Below are 23,852 nucleotides of genomic sequence, written 5' to 3'. Positions count from 1 at the left end.
TGTTGCAGACGAAGGTTTTCTGAGGCTTTTGCCACTTTTTGCATCTTCAAACATGAAGCACTCAAAATTGATTGTTTTTTTTAAGCTTCTGTCAATTTATTTCAGATAATTAGTTTTTTTTTCTTTCATGTCTGTGAGCTCTGTCCTGCTATGTAGCAAATGGTAAAAAGTGTTACATCTTTAATCTTAGACAGGCAGGATCAACTTAAAACTATGTATTGTTTTTATTAATAAAGGAACACTTGAAGGATTATTTTTTCTGAATCCAAAAACTGAAAAATGTCTCTCTTCTCTCCTTCACTCGCATCATTTTTTGCAAACGAAATCTCTGTTTTTAAATAGATATTTTAAAAACAGAGATTTAAAAACAGATATTTAAAAACAGAATCTCTAGAATTTAAAAATAATACTTTTGCAAATGTAACCGAAGTAAGTTATATGAAGCTGTAATCATTTTCTACACCAAGAAACAATAATTGAGGCTTGAATTGTCTGGAACTATTTTTGCATCATAAAAATGATTATCCTGCAGATCTTTATATACCGTGCAGTAACACTGCTTTATTGATTTGTTCAAGAAACCTGCATATAATGTTGCTAAAATGCAAGACATGCACAGAAAGATGCCACCAATATTTATAAAATCAGCCCATCACATTTTTGCTTGCGTATCCACCGCTATAGGGGAGTAACATTGGAGGTAAACGGGGAAAATGTCAAATTTACAATGGATTTGTGCTAAACTGACTATAAACTGAGTAAAATGTACTTTGAATAGTTGACGTTGGGTATAGAATAACTTTAGCACCATCTTTTAGAGAAACTAATCCTGCTTGAATTAGACTTAAACTTTTCTAAGAGTTAAAATGACACTAAGTTTTCTCTCTGGAATTTAACCAAGCATCATTTCAATGACAAGGATGGGAGCACATTTATCTGCTAGTTTATTTTAGCAACTGAACTAATATAAAGTCGTCTTATTGTTGCAACTCGGACTCTTTCTTGAGTTGCACAATCCACAATTCAAGCTTTGCAAGGCAAGGGGAGTCCATCCAGCTCAGTCTTTATGGTCCACAAAACCTTACAATAAACATCAGAAGGAACGGTTTGTTCACTCAGTCGTGTCGGAGCTAAAACTTTTTATTAACTGGAGAAGAAGTTGCCTTGAGTAAGATACAGGACCCAGATGAATGACAGAACTTTTGAATAGTCGCTACACCTCTGTGATGGATGTTGCATGAATGTAAACCCATATATAGAAGAAGTAAGAGATGGAAGTATAGTTGTAATTATTATAGAAATTAGTTTTTAGAATGTAATGCAGCATGTCTTATACAGACGCACACACACGTGATAAGCGGTGACGCTTGATGAATGACGGTGTGTGTGCGAGCGCAGCGAGGCCCTCCATGCGCGCCGACATTCTCGGCCCTCCGCTCTCTGCTGTCACCTATGGAGGTATCATCCCTTACAGTCAGACAGGGATCATGATTGCACCTGCTAATTATCATCTCCAGCTGGAGAGTTAAATGGAGATCTGTTCTATGTCTGACCTTTGACCCCGTGCTCTTTATATGACGCACTTCAAACCCTGTTTGGGGCTGTCTGGGCCGGGCCTTAATGAGGCCCCATGTCTGCCCTCTGTGGGCTGCGCGCCTCGGATGCCCCGCTTTCATCCCCGACTATCTTCCCTTGATGTAAATTGAAAAGATCACAGCTATGGGGAGAAGACCTGTACTGGAAAGGCCTCTCTGCATAGATTATGAATATCATAACTCAACAGTTTTTTTTTTTTTTTTTTTCCCCTTCCCCTCAGCCACCCACTCCCCTCTCTTCGGCTGCCACCCCTTCCCTGTACAATGCTATAGTTCTAATTGGACCCAATGGGGGAGTCTCTGCCTTTGATCTCATCACCGCCACTGTGACTTTACACTAAAAAATGTCACTGCCAAATAGGGTTATCACCTGTAGAGCCTGGCCTTCCTCTGATGCCTGTACGCGTCTCGTTACCTTCACTCAAACTGTAGAAGTTAATTAGTTTGACAGAGCCATTACCGCGGAGGCATACCTGATGATTGTGGCGTAGGCACCACATTCAAGATCCAATTACTAAATACACGTTTATTTCATTTTTTTTTTTTTTTTTTTTTTGTCGGGAATGTGAGCGAGGACGGGTCGCGAGGTTTGATTTCTACTAGTAAAAACAAGGTTCGCACTCGCGCGGCGCAACTAAAAGCGTTTGATTTGAGAGATGTAGCAATTTATCTGAACATTAGGAATATTTTTTGCCCCACTCTTTTGTTCTTCTTAATTTTAAACTCGCTGCTCTTTTGCGCCTTTTTTGTGTTTTTGGGAAGTAAAACTCAGATTGTGCCCCAGCCTCATTAAAAAGTGTTTGCTCACCCTTTCAGAGCCGCAGTGCAGGACTCTGCAGGGTAAACTCGGCTATCCCGTCTGCTCTGACAGTCTTCTGGGTACGCCTCCCCCTCATAGACTGACGACGTCTTCGCTTTGATTCCTCCCCACAAAAAAAAATAAATAAATACAGTTTAATGATTTGCAGATATAAAAAAATAAATAAAAATGTGTGATAAGCACATAAACATGAAATATTAATCCCACAAAGGGCTTTACATAAACATAAAAGCATTTAGTAGAATGAGTGAATATGGAGATGACACTTGTTAATTTAACCATGGTAAACTTTCTGTTTGATGCCTGGAAGCATTTTGCGACGGCAGCGTGGGGACGCCGTGGTGAGTGGGGAAAGCCCAGGGGAGTGGAATCAACACTGTTCGTTTTGTCTTTGTCCCAGTTTAAGATCGACATCTTGCTTTCTTCCCTTCTTTCTTTTGTCTCTTAGCATCTCAGTTCTTTCCTCCATGTGTGATCCGCTCAGACTTCCCAGCTCCAGAGATATTGATCTCACCTGTGATTGAAATTAGACGGGGGGGCAGGATGAAATTGTCACTGTATTATGTCCTTTAGTAAAAATACTACATTTTTACAGTAATAAAAGATTTATGCCATGATTTATGGTTAACCAGAAAAACAACAATTAATAGCAGTGCTGCTAAAAATAATACAAAATATTGATAATTATGGGGTTAGTAGTACTGTTGCCTTGCAGAAAAATGGTTCTGGTGTCTAATGGGGTCTTAAAGCGTGGAGTTGCATGTTCTCCCTGAGCAGGTGGGGGTTCGCTCCAGGTACTCCAGCTTCCTCCCACAGTCCAAAAACATGACATTGCTCTTAAAACGGGGTTTTGTAAGTTTTATAAAAATGTTTTTTTTGTTTTTTTTTGCATATTTGCTAAAACTTTCACAATGTCGTGACAGTAAAATATGAAACAGATCTGTGAAAAAAAATCGAACTCCTCTGCCTTCTCCCAAAGCTCCCAGTACTGACTGCAGACATACATCATTGGGTCAGAAATAACCAATCAGAGCCAAGAGAAGGATTTTAGCGCTGTCAATCAAGATGGTGTACAGACAATGCAACTGAGCAATAAAATATAAGCCATCACACCTAGAATTAAATTTTCATATTTACCTAACAAAAAATATTTCTTATAAAAATAATGGACAACCCTTTGAGTTAGAGTTTTAAGTAGATATAACACATGAGAGTTCTGTTATTTGACTAGAGCAGTAGATTCCATTTGTCCCTCAGCCTTGTCTGATTTGCATGTGCTCTTTGTTGATGGGTTCATAAAAGAATACAAATAAAACTTATGTTTCTGTATTTTACCAGCTGATCACAAATCGGATCCAGTCGAGAGAAAATCAACTGATTCTGATTCCCGATTTATGTTCATAACTTTACCCATAACTTTTTAAACACATGCCTGATTTAAAAAGACACAATAAAAATGTTTGTTTAGTGCATTTTTCTCATTAGAACTACAAAATGAAAAGTCTGTCAGCAATAAAACACTCACAGCGGCGACACATAGGAACACACACACACACACACGTCACAACCTGGTGTTGCATTGTTTTAAACAGTGACTGGGTTGGACTGCTGAAATTTACAATGCAGTGTTAAATGGAGGAACCAGACTGCTAACTCTAGATGTTAATTTACTCTTTTTCTGGTTTCACACAGCAGCTCCACATGCGCTGTCAATTTTTCAGTTTTTAAGTGTCGAAATGTGAATAAAGAGTTTCGACTTGTTACCTTCAACATTATATTTTTGCATATAAAAAGTTATTTTTACACAATATTACATATCGCAGAAGTGGAATTGAAGCTTCAACCCTTCATTTCCTTCTTTGCATCAGCTTACAATTGATTTTTTTATTTTTTTTTCCGAGTAATGTAGATGAGAAACAGGCTTTAGTATGAAGCTGGTGCAGCCCACACAGAGACAGCGACAGTCCCTCGCTACATGACATCACTACTGTATCTCTGCCTCCTCCTCGCACTTCCACAACACAGTCAGACCACTGCTGAGCAGGTGAGGAGAGCCTCTTGACAACTTCCTTCCCAGACTCCCCAGGGCCCGGTGGCCAGGGTGAATCTTTTGTCATCCTGAAACAAGCTCAGGCCTGCTGCTCCTCCACTCTCGCCTGGAGTCCTGGAGACAGAGCCAGGAGAGGGGGGAAATAATTAAAGACGTTTTATGTCAAGAATCCCTTTCTAGAGGGAGTCTGGGAGAGCCAAGAGGGGAGGGGAGAACAGCAGGTCTGGGTGGAAGGACCAGGAGACTTGAGACATGGAGGCAGAAATGAAAGGAGGGAAGGTGATGGCGGGGGAAGAAGGAGGGCTGAAGGAGGAAGAGCAAAGATGCAACTTTCTATTTCCTCTCTTCTTTACCCTCTCTTCCAACTCCCCCTCCCTCCAGCCCCAATGCGCTGCTCAATTAGCAAAGCAGCAGGTGCTCCCAGCAGCACAACAGATAAGCTTGAAGGAAAGGCTTTCATTCTTTTCTATCCCTTTTTTTGAGATGACCTGCAAATGTGATACTTCACACCCAGAATAGGCTAGCTGTTTCCTCCACCAATTTCAGAGGTGATAATTTAACTTTTACCCTTCCATGTCTCCCTCCCCTCTCTCCCTGATCCCTGTCTTTATCATCTCCAACGCTTTCCCATCCTCGATGTTTTCCACCAGGTGTCCGCTCTGAAGGGCAAGCTGAAGAAGCAGTCCACGGCAACAGGAAGTGGCGTGGCCAGGGCCTTCCTGAGAACGCAGGCCGCTCTGTTTGGATCGTACAGAGATGCGCTCAGATATAAACCTGTAAGTTCCTTCGTCATTTATTACTAACAGTTATTGAAGAGTTTTCCCCCTCAGCTTTATTTTTTAATTCAGTGTATTTATCCAACATGAAACGCTGTAAATATTATTTATTGGAACCTCTGTCAGAAGTCTGTGTTTTTTTGCAAAATCAACAACACTAATCAATAATTATTGATGTCGACTGATATGAAACACATTTTCAGTCATATCGTCCAGCCTTAATCTCATGTATTTGCACATTTTAGCAGTTTGCAAGCAGCTGTGTCCATAACCCCTATGGATACCAGGGATCCACTCGATTCCTGATTTTTCTGACATGCAAATGGCCTCAAACTAATTGAAACATCAGCATAGTTCTGACTCACCTTTAAGAGCTGTTACACTTTTAAGACTGTCTGAAGAAAATAAAGCATCAAGCACATAATATGGATTCATATTCACAAGCTGAAGCATTTTGTGAATAGAACAGATTTTCTCTTGGTGATGTGCAGGACATGGTAGCAGTCTTATCTGAAGTGAAGTGAGTCGAGCTTCACTTGCGTCTGTTAAGGCTGTGGCAGTTTTGACTGAGGGTAAGAGGTGTGTTTTCAGACGGAGAGCAGAGCTAAGGTGGGCTTGTCTGAAGCAGTGAAATGTCAGAGGAGCTGGAAGGAGTCAGGACGTTCCCTTTGAAGATCCCTTTTAGCCACCTTTGGTGTTTAACTCTCCTTTACTAAGCCCCCCTAACATTTCTTTTCTAGATCTTCTCTGCTTATCAAGTCTGAGTCAGAGCAGAGCAAACTACACCATGTCCTGTTTGTCAAATAGCGAAGCCTTTGTTCCTTAGTCTTTGAGATTAATTGGACTTTGTGGACTCCCGGAGTCAAGATGCTACATTATTGATGCTGTCTCTCTTTTCCTCTGTATACAGACAGTACACGAACAAACTGCCTCCCCTCTGACACCAGCACAGAGATGCAGCATGTTTGTGTGTGTGTGTGAGCGGCAATTTCTCAGTTCACTCACGCTCACAGTGTTTGCTTGTAGACAAGGTCTGCATAAAAGCCTCCGATTTAACATACATGTTAAAATCTAAACAGAGCATCCAGTTTAATGAAGTTGCTCATAATTTCCCGCAGTATTTGTAGAGTATCACAGCGCTGCTCATTGTTCTGAGCTGAAGAAAAGATCCTCCTGGAAAGAGCTGAGTTGTGCTGAGCGGTTCACAGACCCATATGCCTCAACAGAAGGAGGGGTGTGGATGCTTAGTGGGAGTCTTGCTGAGCTGTAAATGAAACAAAACTGGAGCCTGATAATGAGCTGAAAGGCAATCAGCTGATTATACCTGGTTTTCTTACGCCATCAGTTTGAGCTCGACGTTCTTCTGCCAGGTGTTTCTCGCCATCTTCCGTTAAAAAAACTTGCGAAATTAGTTTTAGCCAGCAGGACTATTAAGACTCAGCCTCAGTTAAAGTTTGAACAAGCTATTCGCTAATCAGTTCTGAGAGTGAAGCAAGATGGGATCTTAGAAAATGGCTAGGGTGTCATCACGTTCAACACCCTCTTTCTTGGCACCCTTGCTTAAGATGTGTTAAAAATATTTTTAAAAATGTCGGTTTTTACCACAGGAACAGATTTACACTCAAACAAGTGAGCTTTAAAATCTTTGTGTCTTTTCTCTGCTGCAAAGTTCAATTCAGTTTACTTGTATGACGCCAATTCACAACAAATGTCTTCATGAGGACCTTTTCAAAAAAGTAATTTCAATTCAATCCCACATACATTCCAATTAATCCTACTTATCAAATCGTGCCTTAGTCATTTCCTCCTCCTGGACGAACATGTAGCGACAGCAGATAATCGCTTGTGTTGTGTCATTGACTTTACAGGAATCCCTCATGCCACGCATCATGCATTTAGTGATAGTGGAGAGGAAAAACTCCCCTTTAATAGGAAGAAACCTCCAGCAGAACCAGAGCCTGGCTCTGTACAAGTGGCCATCTGCCACAGACATTTCTAAAAGAAACGTAAAAACTTTAATGTTAAGGAGAACGTAAACGCTCATTTGGCCTTGCTTGTCATAAAAGATTTGAATAATTGCTTTCACTGTCACTGAAAAATAACTGGCACATTAAGGAGAAGAGATATTTTATTTGTGGCTGATCTGTAACTTATAAAAGAGCAACACACATTGCCTTAGCTGGATGACATGGTTTCTTTACCATTTTCAAAAAGGGAAATTATGTCAAAAAATATTGTTTTCCTGCTCAATTTGCCAGTGTGATCTCATCAGGAAGAATATTGTAAAGAATCGGTGGTCCAGCAAAAAAAAGTTTAATATTCTCCAGTTTTCAGTCTTTTACTGTGGCGTGACCAGAACAGCTCTGACTGAGCTGTCAGCCAGAGGCAGGAAGTGTCTCTGTGAAAAAAGAATTAGGACACGTCATTACACTCACACTTCTTCTTTAAAATGTTCAGGTATGGATTTCTAACACAGATATATATTATGTTTCAGCAGAAGAGTGACTTAATAGCATTTAAACAGCAAAATTGAGCCTTTTCATTCATTAAATAAAATGTAACAATAAAACTGGTAGTTTGGGGAAAAAGTTAGGACACCCTACTCGCTACCCTCTTAGCTGAAAAATCTTTTTGCTTTTAAAACTTTTCACGATTTAACTGGAGCTGCGTTCTTGTGAAGTAATTTGGGCCACTGGTATCATTTTCCCATCCTTGAAAATGAGGTTACTCTCCGCTGTTGTTCAGCTGTTTGTATGAGCCACATTGCGCTCGTAGCCTTGAACAGACAAAGCTCATTGTTTTCACTGCACAGGAATTTAGAGCATCGTTGAAATGTGTGAGAGTTATGTTAATTATAAGATAACATGAATTAGAATTGACTGGAGGGCAGCGTGTGATTGGCCCGGAGTGGTTCTGTTGTCATCCTCTGTGTCTATAGCTCACAGGCCAACAGACATGATGTAAGAAATGGTAATAATGTGATAATGTGTTTATACGGAGGACTGGGAAGTTTAGTGGGACACCGTCATCTGGTCCAGCGCAGCTCATATGAGCGCAGCCAGGGGAAATGGTTGAAAGGGGACTGTTTTCAATTTCTTTTAAAAACTTAAACTTCTTGTTTCCTTTCTGTTTCAGTATTACTTGAATTTTCTACTTGTTTCTCACTAATGAAGAAATCAGCTGAAATACTCCCAAAGCAAAGCGTATATCCAGTTCCTTCCACACTGTCGTGTTGTAGCCACAAACTTTCATTAATTTTATTTGTAGTGAGGCCAGGGTTCGGCAACTTTTGCAACTCAAGCAGCCAATTTTTGTCTTCTGTGGCTACAAAATAAAACGTGTATTTAGCAAAATGAAACATTTCTCTCTGCAGGGAGAACCAATCACCTTCTGCGAGGAGAGTTTTGCCAACCATCGCTCGAGTACGATGAAGAACTTCCTGTCCATGGCTGTCAACCTGCAGCTCTTTAAACAGGTACAGACAGCTGTGCATGTTTGCCTCTGTTCAACTGGCACTCTTTTCTGCATGTTGGAGATAACAAAATTGGTGCAATCTTTTAAAAATAACAAAAAAAAAATGTGGGAGTTAAGTTTGTTTTCTGTTCTACAATTTAATCTGTGTGAAAAGGGGCAGATTTTTCATCGTTCTTGCTTATCATTTTCTTCTGTCACAGTTACTTATACAGTGTATCTTGGTGTAGCGTATCTAAAGAACACACAAGTAAAAAAAACAAAAAAAAAACAGGACATATTTAGTCGCCATCTAGGAACTGCACTTTTGTTAGCAAGCCCAACAAAAAACCTTAAGCGGGTTTTTTGTTGGGAAGTGATTGTTACAGATGGACGCCGTCTCTCAGCAAACTGTCAGCTGCTCAGGGTTGGCGGTTAGTATCTTGACAGTTCAGTTGTTCAGAATGAGGAGGAATTTAGAAGAGCAAAGCCCGGATTATGGACGGTTACTGACCCTTTCAAACTGTTTACGGTCATTATCGCCATGCTCAGATTTTAATGTTTCTCTGTTTATTCAGTTTTTATCTTCAGTACAAACAAAAGTGATAAATTAGGGCTGCAGGGTCCACTGACTGTATAAAACCATAACAAGTTTGCATTCTGTCCTCAACATGTTTGTGCCAGTCTTTGAAAGCACAAAAAGCTCATGCCAGACTGTAATGTAAGTCGTTTCTCCTCTGTGGTGCTCAGTGTCTTGTCTGTTCAAGGATGCATTCTCTATTCATGTGTGGTTTGTTTTAAAAACAAACAAAAAAAAATCACTCATGTATACTTAATGTTTTCCCTCCAAGTCCCTTCAGTAATGCTAAATTTAGCGAAGCTAGAACTAGAGGAAAGGCACCTCTGGCTTTCCTCTCGCTCTTTTTCCCCTCACCTCTTTGTGCTCTCTGACCCATGATAGTTGTGTGATTTCCCCTCGAGAGTACAGAACAGCGGCCCTCAATCAGCCTTTTGTTTCTCTGGACACCCTGTTCATAATTTTCCCAGGCAGAGGAGATAGTGAGCATCAGTTCAAAGCCTCCTCCGGGCCGGCTGCCTCCTCAAGCGGTAGCATTGGGAAACAGGTCCTTATCTCCTCCTCCTCCCCCTCTCGATAGCAGGGGATGGGGTGAGCTTATCTGCTCCACTCCTCTTTCTGCTAAAGTGAGCGGGGCCAGTGGTTTTGCCCGAGCGATGCTCTGACCATGACCCACATCCGCTCAGAAACACACATGCAGTGCTTCTCTTGCATGGCCACACACATGCACGCATACATTTTTATATTGATAGGTACATGCTGTGGGAATGAAGATGTCTTGGTCAGTAGTTTCTTATTCAATAGTTTTATCTCAGCTACTTTTGTGTCTTGGGCAATATTTCTCCTTATCCTGTTTCCAGACACATGGTCTACACACTGACAAACACACAAACACACAGGTAACGGAAACAAAAACCAAGACAGAAGAAAATTGGTCTTCTATTTGAAACGCCAAACTTGACCATTGGTGCAAAGCAAAATGACTATTCAAGATAAAAGTAGTGATTGCAGCTTTTGCAGCTCGAGTTTGAGTTCATAATGCAAAGATTTGTCTGGTGATTCATACAGTGAGGAATAGGAAATCAGTTCCTTGTTGTCTGAGTTGCAGTACATTGGAGACCCATTAAGCTGGCGTTCTGCTAGGACTTTAGTCGAGTCCATCCTACCGTTTTTCAAATGACCACACTGTTGTTTAATACACTAAAATTATGTCAACATTCATATAGATATTGTAATCTGTGCTCCTGTTCTGACCTGCATTGGTAAACAGGACATATTATGCAAAATTCTCATTTTGCATGATTTTGTATTTCCTTTTGGGTTTCTACTGCTTATAATAACAGGCCAAGTGCTTAGAAAACCCTGGCTATAAGTCAGTTTTTTTGGTGTCTGGGAAATGAGCCGCTTCAAAAACTGCCCGATTGTTAAGTCACATTTAAAAGGCACTGCCTCGTTACCTAGCAACCCCAGCCAAGCCAAACGCTGTCACCTAGCAACCCAAGCTGTTTGGTCAGCTGGTTTTACTGCTGTGTGTGCTGTTCATTGGCTGCTGGAGAAGACAGGTGTTTTGTTGTTGACTTACCTTCCAGAAACCACTTGCTGCATTGTAGTTAGTTGTGCAGGAGGCTCTATTTATGCTTTTCAAAGATGTAAGGTTGTATAATTGTGCACCTGTTTGCAGCCATGTTCACATGAGAGTGTAAACGTTTAGCTGGGAGGGCGTGGCCAACAGCAGCTTATTTAAAGCGACAAGATGCCCTAAAACACTCTGGAAGGAGCTCAAAATAGTCTGAACTGTACAAACTAAAATCTTATCATCTATGAATGTTTTTGTGCAAAAAATGTTTCAAACATTTGATCCAAGTCCTACAATTGAGACAGTGCTACCAAATACATAGAAAATATAAATGGACTTTTGATTTTGAAGAAATTAATAATTAAATATCTGACATGTTATTTCTCCAACTATTGTGGCATTTAGCAAATAGAAATAATTTGATTACGCTAGCTGATCAAATTAGAGAAGCTTGCTTCAGAAAGTGAAAAAGCTGTCTGTTGGTGTATGCAAACTTCTGGTTTCAACTGTATTTTTATTTTGAAGGTCTGCAGGTTTGTTGGGTTTTATGCACTTTGAAAATAGAACAGTTTCCACAAACGTTGCATTGCACAAAGCGTTAGTAAATCTTGTTTCAGTCTCATATTTAATAGATTTTATCTGTTTTCATTTCAATAATTTACCCCGCTCTCTAGTGGAACTCCATACATCTTGAATAAAATCAAATTCACTGTAAATTATTCATTTATTTATTCTCAAAACAATACCCAAAGTCTGGGATTTTATACTCCTGGCCTTACTGATTTTAAACCTTCAAAATTTAAACCATACTGTTGGACTCTGTTGACCTCAGTCCACATTAAAAAGTCCAAACCACATGTGAATACCTCTGAAGTGTTACCTGAGGTGGAGGTGTTACCATATCTTAGCAGGAAATTGCTTTTCTACATGTACTTTTTTGATTGATTGCAAGTGTTTTTCACTCCCTTTAAATTACCCGTTTAAGTAACAGTCCCCTCATTTGAGCAGCACGGAGCTGTTAATCTAAATCTGCAGCACATTATGAATAATTGGAGAGTTAAATTGCTCAGTTAACTGAAAGAGTTTGTCTTTTTACAAGACAAATTTTACTTGCATCTTACTTTGCAGTACACCTGGTTACATTAATGTTAGAGAGCATATGCTTAAATTACCATTGTTCTTATGAGTTTACATGACCTATAAAGCAATAATAAAAAAAAGAGCATATTGGAGTGGTGTGCTGAAAGAAAACCAGAACCTAAATCATAAATAATTTTATCTTTTTTTTCTGAGTAATAGTCTTTACACTAATCCTAAAATACACACACAGAGGCCACATGCTTCTTAAAATGTCACATATTCACCTTCTTGCACACACAGGCTCTTTTTTTCTTCCTCCACTCGGTCAAGCAGTCCATCTTTGTTCAGAACAGAACAAGTGGGAGAAGTCTTCAGAAGGAATGCGGGGGAACATCTGTCAACATTAACCTGCTTCCTATCAACCGTCTCCAGCTCCTGCACTCACTCAGGCTCTCAAGCACACTTCGATTGTCATGTGGATATTATGCAAACAGAGAAGGAGTAAATGAACCCTTTTCTTCTTGTTGCAAGAGCCTGAAGGGGCACTTGTACCCAGATGGTTTACTACCAGTAGTCTTCTATATGTATATTTATTCAGTTTTGGTGTATATGAGCAGAATTGCCAAGGCAGTATTGGAAAGAGTTGCTGAAAATAGCAAAGCCAATTTTTACATAAATCTTGGATCTCTTAATGCATTTCCTCCATAAAGTATAGAGTTAACAAGCATGTAGCACCACTGAACAGATTTTAGTACAGTCGATTTTAAATGTTTCCATCCACGCCTCATGAGATTTTGAGGGGGTTTTTTTCCTGTGTGCTTGATTGACATCTCTCCTAACATATCTTGCAGTGTCAACAGCTGCCACTTTCTCCTTAGTTGTAGTCTTTACTCATGGGGACTCTTCAAATAAGGAAGTGTTTGGACTCCTTTTAGGCTCTACATTCATGTCGCTCTAAATGAACTTCTGTCGATTCTTCATTTCTGGCTATGCAAACTATAGGCCAAACAAACTGAGACAAAAGCTGCAGGATCAATAACTTTCCCCTTTTTTACCAAGTTAAAACAAAGTCCCTTTACAACATGTAATGAAGATTGATTTTGTTAAATTCACAACCTTTGCATGGATTTGTAATTGCAATCGCCAAAGCAAATTTTTTTAGCAAATTAACTAGGTTTGTAAAGGTGCTATCTTTGTCTTTCTGTCTAAATTTGGACATTTTTGTGTACATTTGTTTAATGTCAGATCTGGCCTCCTTAAGTTGAACAGTGGCTAGTCCAACTGAATTTTCCTATTGGTTATAACAGCACAGCTTGGTTAGCATTTATGTTGCAGACCCACGTTCGGGTATGAAATCGTCTCACTGGTCAGTTGCTTCACAGGATGTCGACATATTTGTAACAGGAAAAAGTCTCTAAATTAGTTGCTAGTCACTTTTAAAAAAATACTACAGGGATCTAAATAATTGCTAAATATAGCGATAAAGTGCATAAGTTGGTAACTGTTCTTCCTTTGTCCTGTCCTGCTCCACATTTGGCCACGCCCCTCAATGTATCTTGACTCCGCCCACCTTGGTGGAATTTTTTCTAAATTTGTTTGGGGGCAGAGTTTTGCTTTCACAGCATGACTTTGTAGAATGTAACCTTAATTTTAGCTTAAACTTTAGCCTTAAGGTAATATTAATGAGCTTCTAAGGGAGAGAATGCCATTCCGGTGCCTTGCAGACGTAGCAATACGCCTTGAACCTTTTCACAACCATCATTTTGTGCTAGAAGTGCTAGAATAATAGTACACGGTTTTTATTTCTGTTTTTATTTTTTCTTTCAAAATAAAAATATGAAAAGTTTGGTGTGCATTGCTACAGATTAGGGATGAAGTTTCGGACAAGTTTTAAAGCAGTGCTAAGCTACGCAACAAGCTTTGAACATCTGATGGAGTTTAATGCGCCATCCGAAAAAGGAAGTACTGAACTACGAACTGATAATCTGACAGGTTGAGCCAGCATGGCTTTAATCAACAGATCCATTGTAACTCTGGAGATTCTTGCCTCAAATAGGAGAATTTGTTCAAAGATAATAGTTGTAGCATGCACAGCTAACAGCAAGCTATTTTGCAAGAGAAATGTAGAGATATTGAATCATATTTTCCTTCCATTTTACAATTAAAGACAGTGAGATGCATTGAATTTTGTGGCTGTTAGGTGAGGAAAAAGTTAAATAGATCTGAAAACTGCAATATTCTAAAATCATCTGTATTTCGTGTTAATAAATCTGACCCCAATATGGTCTTAAAATTTTAAGTGCTTTTTCTTCTCTCTAAAAACAGAGAAAATGACTTTCTCCCCTTTGTTTCTGCTCATGCAGATGTTTTTTTTTTTTTTTTAGTGGTGGTTTACATGTTTGTGATCACAGCCTGCCATTGTTGAGTAATGTCCAATTAAGGCCCACAGCGAGGCAGGTAATCTGGCCGGGGTTTGAGTGGGGGTGCAGGGTGTTTAAGTGGAGGCTCGGGCGAGGTGATGATTTGGGTTGATTATCTCCGCTAATTGGACCAGCCATGTAGCGGAGCAGCCGATGGAGTCTGCAGTCTCACCTCTCATTAAAATGATCTAATGATTAGTTTCCAGCTCTCCTGACCAGAGGAGCGGGTAGCCGTGTCGGTCGCTAGTTAGCAGGCTGTCCCTGAGGACATGCACCCAAGAACAGGCTGTACTGGTGTTACACTGCGGACGTGCTAACACAAGGGGGAGGAGTAGGATTGTTGCATTAACAAAAAAAAAAAAGAAAAAAAAAAGTGGTCTGACAATATGTTGCTGTCAAGTTTTTCTTTATTATTCTTGAAAGACTATAGTGCCATTTGTTAGTTATTAAAAAAGTTAAATAGGGTTTGGAAGGTTGAAGGTTTATCTCACTAATTAATGACATCAGTTAAAAAAGTTTGCCTTGAAAGCACATGTGGATTTTTTGCATAAATTGTAATTATTTTCATTATGATGTTGCATCATTTTTACCTGTTTTTCCACCTACTTAGACAAAAAAACATGGCTACAACTGAAAATATTTCTGCATATGCTTCAAGTGTCAAAGATCATATTAAAATATAAATATAGTCATATGTATGTATATGACTTCTGAAAGTTAACTTTTCTGTTTTTCTAAGGGACTTTATTTTTATTCAGAGTTTATAAAAATACTAGATGATCTATTACCCATTTTCCCAGAGCATTATCAGTAATATATTGAGACATTACCAGTAAAGGGGAACTTGGACTCGGTTAACATGGGGATTCCTATGATTGTTTATTAAATTAGGAAGATCTTCATTGTTAATAACTATGTAAAAGCATCGTATTAAAATCCAGCTTTGCCAGGATATACAGTTAAACTACTCCTGGTGTGGCAGCAGATTATTTATAATGGTCCAAAATGCTCTAAAGAGGTTCTGATGCAAGCAAACTCTTATCGCTTTTTTATCCGAAAAATGCACTTAGTTTATTAATTTAACTCGACGAGTGTTTGTTATTGTTTATTTTGTGACATATTAATGTGCTGTTTGTCATTGAGCTAATAAAACGTGCAGCTGTCTCGGCTGTTAAGTGCTTATTTATGACGTGGAGTTTAGTGGGCTCCGTGTTACAAAGGGAGGAAATGAAACTTCCTCATGTCTCAGACAGTGTGCAGAATTTAGACTGCAGCTCTAATCCCTCATCTGCTCCATATTAACAAATCCCTATTACCTGGAAACCCACCTAATCTCTGGATGTAGTTTCCTTCAGGTAGGATTAATAACACCCCTCTGAGGCTCAAGTGTTTGAATCTGTGTATATGTGAGTGTGCCCCCTCTCCCGCTTCCCCTCCACTCCTTTAATAAGCATGTTGTAATTTATGGTTGCAGTTCATCGACGGACGGCTGGCCAAATTAAACGCAGGCCGCGGCTTCACCGATGTGTTTGAAGAAGAGATCACAGAGGGGGGCTTCTGTGGAAGTGAGTAGTGCCAGACTTGTCTGCCAATAAGATTAACTGTATTTATTTTTCATATTTATTGCACCTCATTGATGCTGCTGTGCTATTGTTCATGTGAAGCACAGGGAGGGGAAGAAAAATAAACCAAAAGAGTTATGTTTAACACTTTTACTGCAGTAGAAATTGTGTTTTCAACCAAGTAAAGCTTTAAAAAAAATCGAAATAAATATGTAAAACCCATTAAGATGCTTGAGTTAGCATCGTGAGCCACAAATGTCTTAAAATCAACTCCTGGTTTTTCAGTCGTGTTGCTCAAAACTCTCAGTTCTGACACCAGAAATGTGAAAATGAACATCTATCACTATCACTGACTTAATTAGCTAAAAACAATGCCACTGTAAATTTGCCACAAACTTCTCAGTTTATCCTGAGAAGCTCCTGGAAATCTTGACTCTTTTTGGGAAAGAAGAAGAAGTTGAAATGACAGAGCTGATCTTGAGTCTTTTGTTGGGCCCAACTATGAATCACCAGCATGTAACGCTCTACTTTGTTCAAGATGCTGATCTGTCTTCAAGTGTCGGAGTCTTGATGAAGACAAGCATGTTATTGACATATATGCATGTACATACCTGCATATGTATAAAGTACATCTGAATAAAGTAGTTTTTTAAGAAAAGGGTATTTTAATTAACTTACTGAGTTGAAAAATTTAAACACAAAGTGACATATTTAAATAATTACGGCTTGCAACTCATGAAATCCCAAAATTCTAATTTAAGAAAGTTAATATTTCACATAAAACCAAAGGAAAAATGTTTTTAATTCAGAACTGTCAGCCTACTGAAGGTTTGCTCTTGTACTATGAAGTATATGCACTGAACACTTTTTCATGAATTGCAGTATCAATACTCTTTGACTTTAAAAAGGCCCAGATTGCTACATATTGAAAGGATTTTGCTTCACAATCCTCTCAAAGCTGTAGTTATCATATAACAGTTATCATCTACAACACTTTTTCCTTCCACTTAACTTTTCACTAAACTACTTTGATACATCACTAAGTGAGGACCCAGTTTTTCTATCAGTAACCGTTTTTATTTTCTTTCTCCTCGGAGATGTCATTGACTCAGCTGGATAGATTTCAAGTCAGCCAAAAATTTTCAGTGCAACTTCATTTTTCCAACATCTGGTGACATGAAGATACAGACCAACACGTTTTGGCTCTTGGCCTTTGTCACAGGATCATCAGGATGACCATATTATAAAACATCCACATGTATCACTCTGCTACAGTCTCACTTTTTGCATTTAAATTAAAGAAATCTGTTAACTTTTCAATGATATTCTAATATGTGGGCTTGTGCCTGGATTGCATTTCTGCTTCACATTTCTACGGTGTATGAAGATGCATGGCTTTGAGTAAACAGCACTCCTGCATCATCTCTGTACGCATAAAGCATATGTAAATAATCTCCTGCTAAGTCAGCATTGTGCCATTTATAGCACACATAAGCACCACTGCTATGAAATGTATGTTCCCGATAATAATCGTACCCAATGTAATGCTGCGCTTTGCAAATGTCATGCCTGCCCCGACAGCTAGAGGAATCCTTGAGTACAAGTTCAGTATTTAATGCCAAGCTGAAAGCCAAAGCAGAAATGTGTGAGGTTTCTCTCTTTGAGAGCATGACTTGGTGGATTTCGTGGAAACTGGCAAAAAAGGAAAACCGTGTTAAATTTTAGTGCAAGAATGAAAAATGCATCTGAAAACTAAAATAAAACATTGCCCTTGATCGCATGGCCTTTCAGAGTTTCCTTTCAGATTCCTGTTTGAATTCAGAATCAAAATTTTATCTCATGCTGACAACAAAGAGGCGCAGATATCAGAAAAATCCTTTTCTACGAAACTGAAAAAGAAGTTTAAGGGAAAATCCTAGCAAAATCTTTATCTGTCTTCATTTTCCATATTTTGATTTATAATGTAACAGTTGTGTTGTCCCTGTGCAGCTAAGTACGGAAATGTTTGGATGTAATTTTCTTTTTGCTTCTTAAATAAAAAACTGAAGGTGTGCACCAAAAGAAACTGAAAGCAAAGCACCACAACCCAGTGGTTTGGTTTTCTAAAAGATTCTTAGCCTTAGAGGATTCTCAACAAAATGTCATAATGCAACTTTTATGGTTGCCACAATTTGTGTTAAGTTTTAACTCCCAAAGATGAAGGTTTACCAAACATTTATTTTATTCTTACTTTTTCACACTTTGACTTTTGTGATCACCCAAAACATCAGACAAAGATAAACCACAGATACACAAAAAAGTGTTTCAAATGACGCGTGTGTTTTTTTCGAATCACAAACACATTGTGGAAGTTATGAAGTTTAGAGGGAAATTTCTTCCACATAGAGCCTGGTTGGCTTGGATATTTATTTTTCTTTAATAAAGGCAATCATAGTTTGAAAGCTGCATTGTGTATTTACTTGTCTTTGGATGGTGTTTATATTTGACGACCTTTTTTGTCAAACAAATATGTGGCAAAAAAGAACAATTAATATTAAAAATATAAGAGCTGAATGTTCTTTCACAGCTCTGTAAGTCATTCAGTCCTGAAACCTTTTTAAACTATAGTTTATTTAGGATTGTTTTTCTGGGTCTGAGTGTTGCTCATAGTGATTTATAATGTTGCTTTTGAATCATCCTGAAAACAGCGAGCTTCTGATGAAACGGTGATTAATTCATATCCCTGGTTTCCCCCCCGTCTCCTCAGGTAATTCAAGGTCCTACCAGCAGTGGATGCACACTGTGAAGGTATTTACACAACGTCCTGTGCAGCATCCAGCTTCTCTCGCCGGGATCCTTGTGTTTCATTTTTACTCTCCACTTATATTTAATTGAAGGCCTGATTGACACAGCTCAATGTTTGAAGTCTTGCTGTTGCCTTTGGAATGAAGGGGTTGCCTGAACGTACAGATCCAGCTGGAGTGTGTGTGTGTGTGTGTGTGTGTAGCGGCGCGTGCAGCAGGACACTGGATACAGACAGGGAGGAAGACAGAAGCGATTTGACGTGACAAGACGTCCTCCGACATGACATGTTGATCTGGCAGCAAACACAGGCGTTACGCCGCTGAACCAGCCCAAGAACATACATCTCTTCCTCCTTCATCTCTTTTGGGCCCTTCCCTCATATCCTTTCCTTCCCTTATCTATCTGTCTTTATCTCTCTCCCCCTTTTCATCTCTGTCACCCCTCCCCCCCGATTCCTCCCCCGTCTCTCACCCTTCCTATCTCCCCACGCCGTCAGCTAAGGCTGAATTAGTTCTCTAGAGTGCTCTTCAAAGGTTTGTTAAAGTTCACATTTCCTGACTGACAGGGATCTATAAGAGAGGCCTTCACCTCGGCCCCTCTCCTCCTCTCTTTCTGCCAACTTCTGAAACGCTGTCTGCCATTTACTCTGTTTAGCCGTTTAGTCGGCGTTTTGTGCTTACACTAAAGACCAAACTGAGACGAAAACGGCAACTCTGAGAGAAAAGAAGAAAGACACAGAGAAACAGATTGGGCACCATAATGTCAGCCTTCCCAACTCAGAGGATGAAATACATTCCCCTCCATAACTCCTTTAGGCTTCTTTTTAATAAAAAGCTCTTGAATGCTGTGAATTGCTTAGTTTATTCTAGTTTATCAGCACCATTTTCTGCTGTTCCTGCAATATGACTGAGCGATGCAGAGGTTTGCAGGAATTTTCAAAATATCTGATAATTTCATTGGTCAGAGTTTAGCTTGGAATAATTTTGGCTTTTTATCTTTGACACCGGCACTAAATTCACTCTGCAAACTAACTATTAAATACTCTATAGGATGTTTAATGACTGTGTGATTAAACTTTCAATTGAATCAAGCTCATGAAAGTCCAACACTTATCAGGAGTTTAAGCAAGTCAGTTCTGGAGGTTGAAATTGTATTTCTGATGCCTTTTAATCCATCAGTGAACTTAGAAAGAGCCTCATATTGGGTCGTTTTCTTTCTCTGAATCCTATTCCAGGTTTTCATCTGTCCATCTCAGCTTGAGACATAACTGGCTTTTTCTTGTCCAACATTTGTATTTTTTAAAAGCAAGATTCTCCAGAGTTTGTGCGTCTTGTAAATATGTTTACTGACTGAAAAAAGGATTAATCTTCTGTTTTGGTATTTTGGGTAAAAATAAAAATAAACTTTTAGATTTTTTTGATATTTGACTTGTTGATCAAAAGAAAATTGGCCAATTTTTAATCCCTTTCTAGATGATTAGTGCCTCGCTGCTGCTATTTTTTTGTATTTGATATTTTGCTGCTGACAAAACCTTTCTCAAACCCAGTTTATCAGATCCACTATAAGTGCAGATTAATTCAAATAAAAACAGGAACGTTTCTGCACCAACATCCTGTTTTTTGGCTTTTAAAGCAGATATCTCTATGTTGATGAGCCTTAAATATATCCAAGCCGTTTAGTCGGCATGTCATCCTAGACTCAAAAATCATTTTGAATCATTTTATTAGTTTGTATCTCTGGAACATGTTTGACTCAACTCCACCTCCTGCATTGTGTATCAGGTGGCAAATAGTCATCTATGTTTTTGATTGCGTTTGTAAATCATGGTCATACTGTGAAAATAAAGTTTTCAGATCTTTTGAAAACTTTATTTTCAAGTTTCATGTGGGTTTCTCACATTTCAGGATTCCAAATCATTTAATGGTCAGTTTGGAAGATCAATTCAAAACACAATCCAACCCCTCATTTACAGTGAAATGAAACTTTAGTCACCTTTAGGAAACATTATAAAACTTAAACATGAGCGTGTTAAGTTGATTTGTTCAGTGGAACCATTTTTCTAGTAATAATAATGCAGCAGAAGTACTTTTCCTTACCCATTTAGACTTTAATTAGTGCCTTTCTGCCAATAGAGGAATCTAAATGTCACACAGGGGAACTCAGCTGGCTCATGTAACATTTGAGATATCCTATTTATCGAATGTTTCAGATTCAGATACTTTCCAGTTTTAATTCATGATAAAATGTGTTTTTCTAAATGAAGCCATAACAGATTTTTGTGTTTAGTAATTATCACCAGAAAACATATTTTTATATTTTTTTTTTGTCTTGGTAAAATTACCTTTTGCATGTTAACAATAGCTAACTGGGTCTTTTTATCGGCTGAGCTCACCTTGGATGAGCCATATGAGCACAGACATTTTCCTCTCCACATGCACTAATAGGTGCAGCTGCAGGCTTTAGTCAGTTTGATTCAGCACAACTTCAAAGTTTTCCAAAGCCAATTTCAGTGTCTGTTGGTTTGTAGTTTAGGCTGTTAAAGATGCAGTATGTAACTTTTAAAAAAGTATGTTTTGGGGGGGTTTTGTCTAACATACTTGTTGAAACTGTCACCACATCATGACAGTGTAATATGAGACAGATCCACTATTGTCGTCTGAAGAAATGCACCGCTCCAAGTCAGAAATAACCAATCAGAGCCAGGTTGGTGTCTGAGTGCTGTCAATCAGGCCTGCACACGTGTTGCGATGTCTTATGTCTTGTGTGACGACACCGAAAGTAATAAAGTCCATAACATCCTTTAAAATCCCCTATTTTTGTCCATGTATGAAAGCCTGGTTTTGTGAGTCGATATGTGAAATCTTCAAATCTCTGAATATTGTTTTCTTTTTTGTCACAGAGAGGAGGAGCATTTTTCAACACAGCTGTGTCAAAGGTATTTAATACTTGTTTTTTTTCCAGTTCTAGATTTTTTTTTTCCACAGAAAGAAGTGGCACTCTTGAATGTTATAATGTATGTTGAAAAACATGTTGATTATAATTGGTAATGTAGCTAAAGAGCATTGTTCACGGCTGGCTGTGGCGTTGTACGCCGTATAATAGGTGGTCAGGGTGCCCTTTCATGTTATCGCCTCCTGTTAGCGAGCGAGGCTCTCTCATCCAGCCTTTTGTCTGCGTGTTTTTGCCACAGGGATCAAAGAATTTCTTGATGTTACACGAAACCAGAGCAGAATGCTAATTCGACATGTTTTGATTAGTAATCTGTCTTTGTGTCTGCGTGTGTTTGTGTGTGTTTCACCCCTCCTAGGCCAAGGTTCATGCCAAGCGGGGCATTCGGGACATTAAGGGGAGACTTAAAGCAAGGGTGAGCCGGCATGCACCTTCACACCTTTCCGACACAGTTTGCGCTGCATGCCAACACACACACACACACACACACACGCACACATGCGTACACAACTTTGTTCAGAGGCACGCAGACAGACACATGCCTCCCTCATAGAAACAGACAAGAAGGCTGCTTTACATGGAGTGTGTGATTCTGACGTAGGGGCCTTTTAATGACTGTTGAAGCCTGCTTAGCGCTTTGTTCGGGGCTGTACATTTTTAACTAGCGCCCCTCTGGCTATGGCCTGTCATGTCATCCGAAACCCCAGCCCTTCTTTCTCTTTTATTGTCTGCATATTTCATCAGTGAGCCTGTGATTTCCTCAAAGCTAATGTAACGAGGTGTATGTTTCCATAAGCCTGATGGATTTGATAAGGCAATAGCAGTTTGATCTGTCAGTGGGAAGCGAGGAGAGAGGGCAATGATGACGAACACGAGGCGTGCGCTTCGTTCTGCACAAACACATTCGGTGGAGGCAAACACAGGTGCAGAAATCTGTTTGATTTTGAAGTTAAGCAGATTTTCATGTTCGTTCAGAGGAGAAATTAATTTGTGATTGCACAGAGTCTCTGCTGCACTTTTTGAATTGGCTCCAGGGATATGAGAGCATGAAGAATGTGTGTAAGGTGCATCATTAATATTCTGTGCTTTTAATCTTTGAAGACATTTGTTTAAAATATGAAGATAAGCATAGAAATGTCTTGAGAATAGGCTAGGTGATGTGGACTTAGAATTTTAATCACAATATTATGAGGTACTATGTGATATGGTGCATCAGGGCCTTTGTACAAAGGGGGAAAAAATTCTGCCAAAAACATCAGAAATTCTTAGAAAAAAACAGATCGAACAAGGAAAATTCTGAGTTTGAAAAGTCTAAAATTTGTTTGACAAAACAGAAAATTTTAGATGAATCTCAGAAATTAAAAAAAAAAATTGGGAAAGTTTTTTCTGGAAAATTTGAGATTTGCCTCAGTACTTTTTTAGTGGAAGCTGCAGTAACTGATTACTAATGAATCAGTTGATAAATCAGTGTTTCCAAATATGAGATCAAGAAGTGAAGCTTTCCTAGTGAGGAGCAGATGGACCCTGTTTAACTCTTGTTGATTATTCTGAAGGGGTTTTCCATTCTTTGGGTTAGAATTTTTAGTTTTTGTGAAAATATCACGTTTGTGCCCTTTTGGCATTTTTGGCATTTTTGGCATTTTTGCAGTTCTCTTCCAGAGAACTGCAAAAATGCTTCAAATCAAGACTAATAACCCATTGTTTAGAGTTGCCTTTGATTAGAAATAACTGGAGCATAAATTGATCTTAGTCTTTATTCCAATATTTTATGATAATGACTTTTGATGACACTGGCGACCTGTAAAGGTGACCCCGCCTCTCGCCCGTTGTCAGCTGGAGATAGGCACCGACACCCCTCCCAATGGGATAAGGCTGTAAGAAAATGAATGGATGGATTTTTGATGATGAACATACAGTATGTTTCTTGTTTGTTGTTTCATATTTTCATCTTGGAAACCACCTTGAATTGCCTTGTTGCTGAAAAAATTATAATTTTTGTATTATTAATTCAGCAATACAATATTTCACTGTAAGAAGTAGAACTTATCCTATTTAAGTTTCTCACATTAATCTAAAATCGAAGATTAGCTTTGTGTTTGAAATTTTGGGCTTGTTTTTCATGATAAAAAAAACAGTTTGAGTAGGTAACATTGTTCACTAGTGAATGAGTTTGGTTTAATGTTCTGTCCTCCTGTAATCCATAGAAACCGTTT

The 23,852-nt window shown here is 39.0% G+C and overlaps 1 protein-coding gene across 3 annotated transcripts in view; it reads left to right on the top strand.

Moving 5' to 3' along the window:
• The window catches only part of dennd1b (DENN/MADD domain containing 1B), a 142,391-nt gene that overhangs the window by 99,313 nt on the left and 19,226 nt on the right, over positions 1–23,852 (top strand). For 2 of the 3 annotated variants that reach the window (XM_015049343.1, XM_015049344.1), the window contains 6 exons: positions 5,116–5,241; positions 8,615–8,716; positions 15,819–15,909; positions 18,653–18,693; positions 21,590–21,625; positions 21,998–22,054. In XM_015049343.1, the coding sequence (XP_014904829.1) occupies positions 5,116–5,241; positions 8,615–8,716; positions 15,819–15,909; positions 18,653–18,693; positions 21,590–21,625; positions 21,998–22,054 (453 nt within the window). Of the gene's footprint in view, positions 1–5,115; positions 5,242–8,614; positions 8,717–15,818; positions 15,918–18,652; positions 18,694–21,589; positions 21,626–21,997; positions 22,055–23,852 lie in introns of those variants that run through there. The other variant, XM_015049345.1, reaches the window with a different exon arrangement.

This window comes from Poecilia latipinna, unplaced genomic scaffold (genome assembly GCF_001443285.1).
Source record: "Poecilia latipinna isolate Pla-1442-1.1 unplaced genomic scaffold, P_latipinna-1.0 Scaffold941, whole genome shotgun sequence".
Taxonomy (NCBI): domain Eukaryota; kingdom Metazoa; phylum Chordata; class Actinopteri; order Cyprinodontiformes; family Poeciliidae; genus Poecilia; species Poecilia latipinna.
This window is presented reverse-complemented; position numbering and strand designations above follow the sequence as displayed.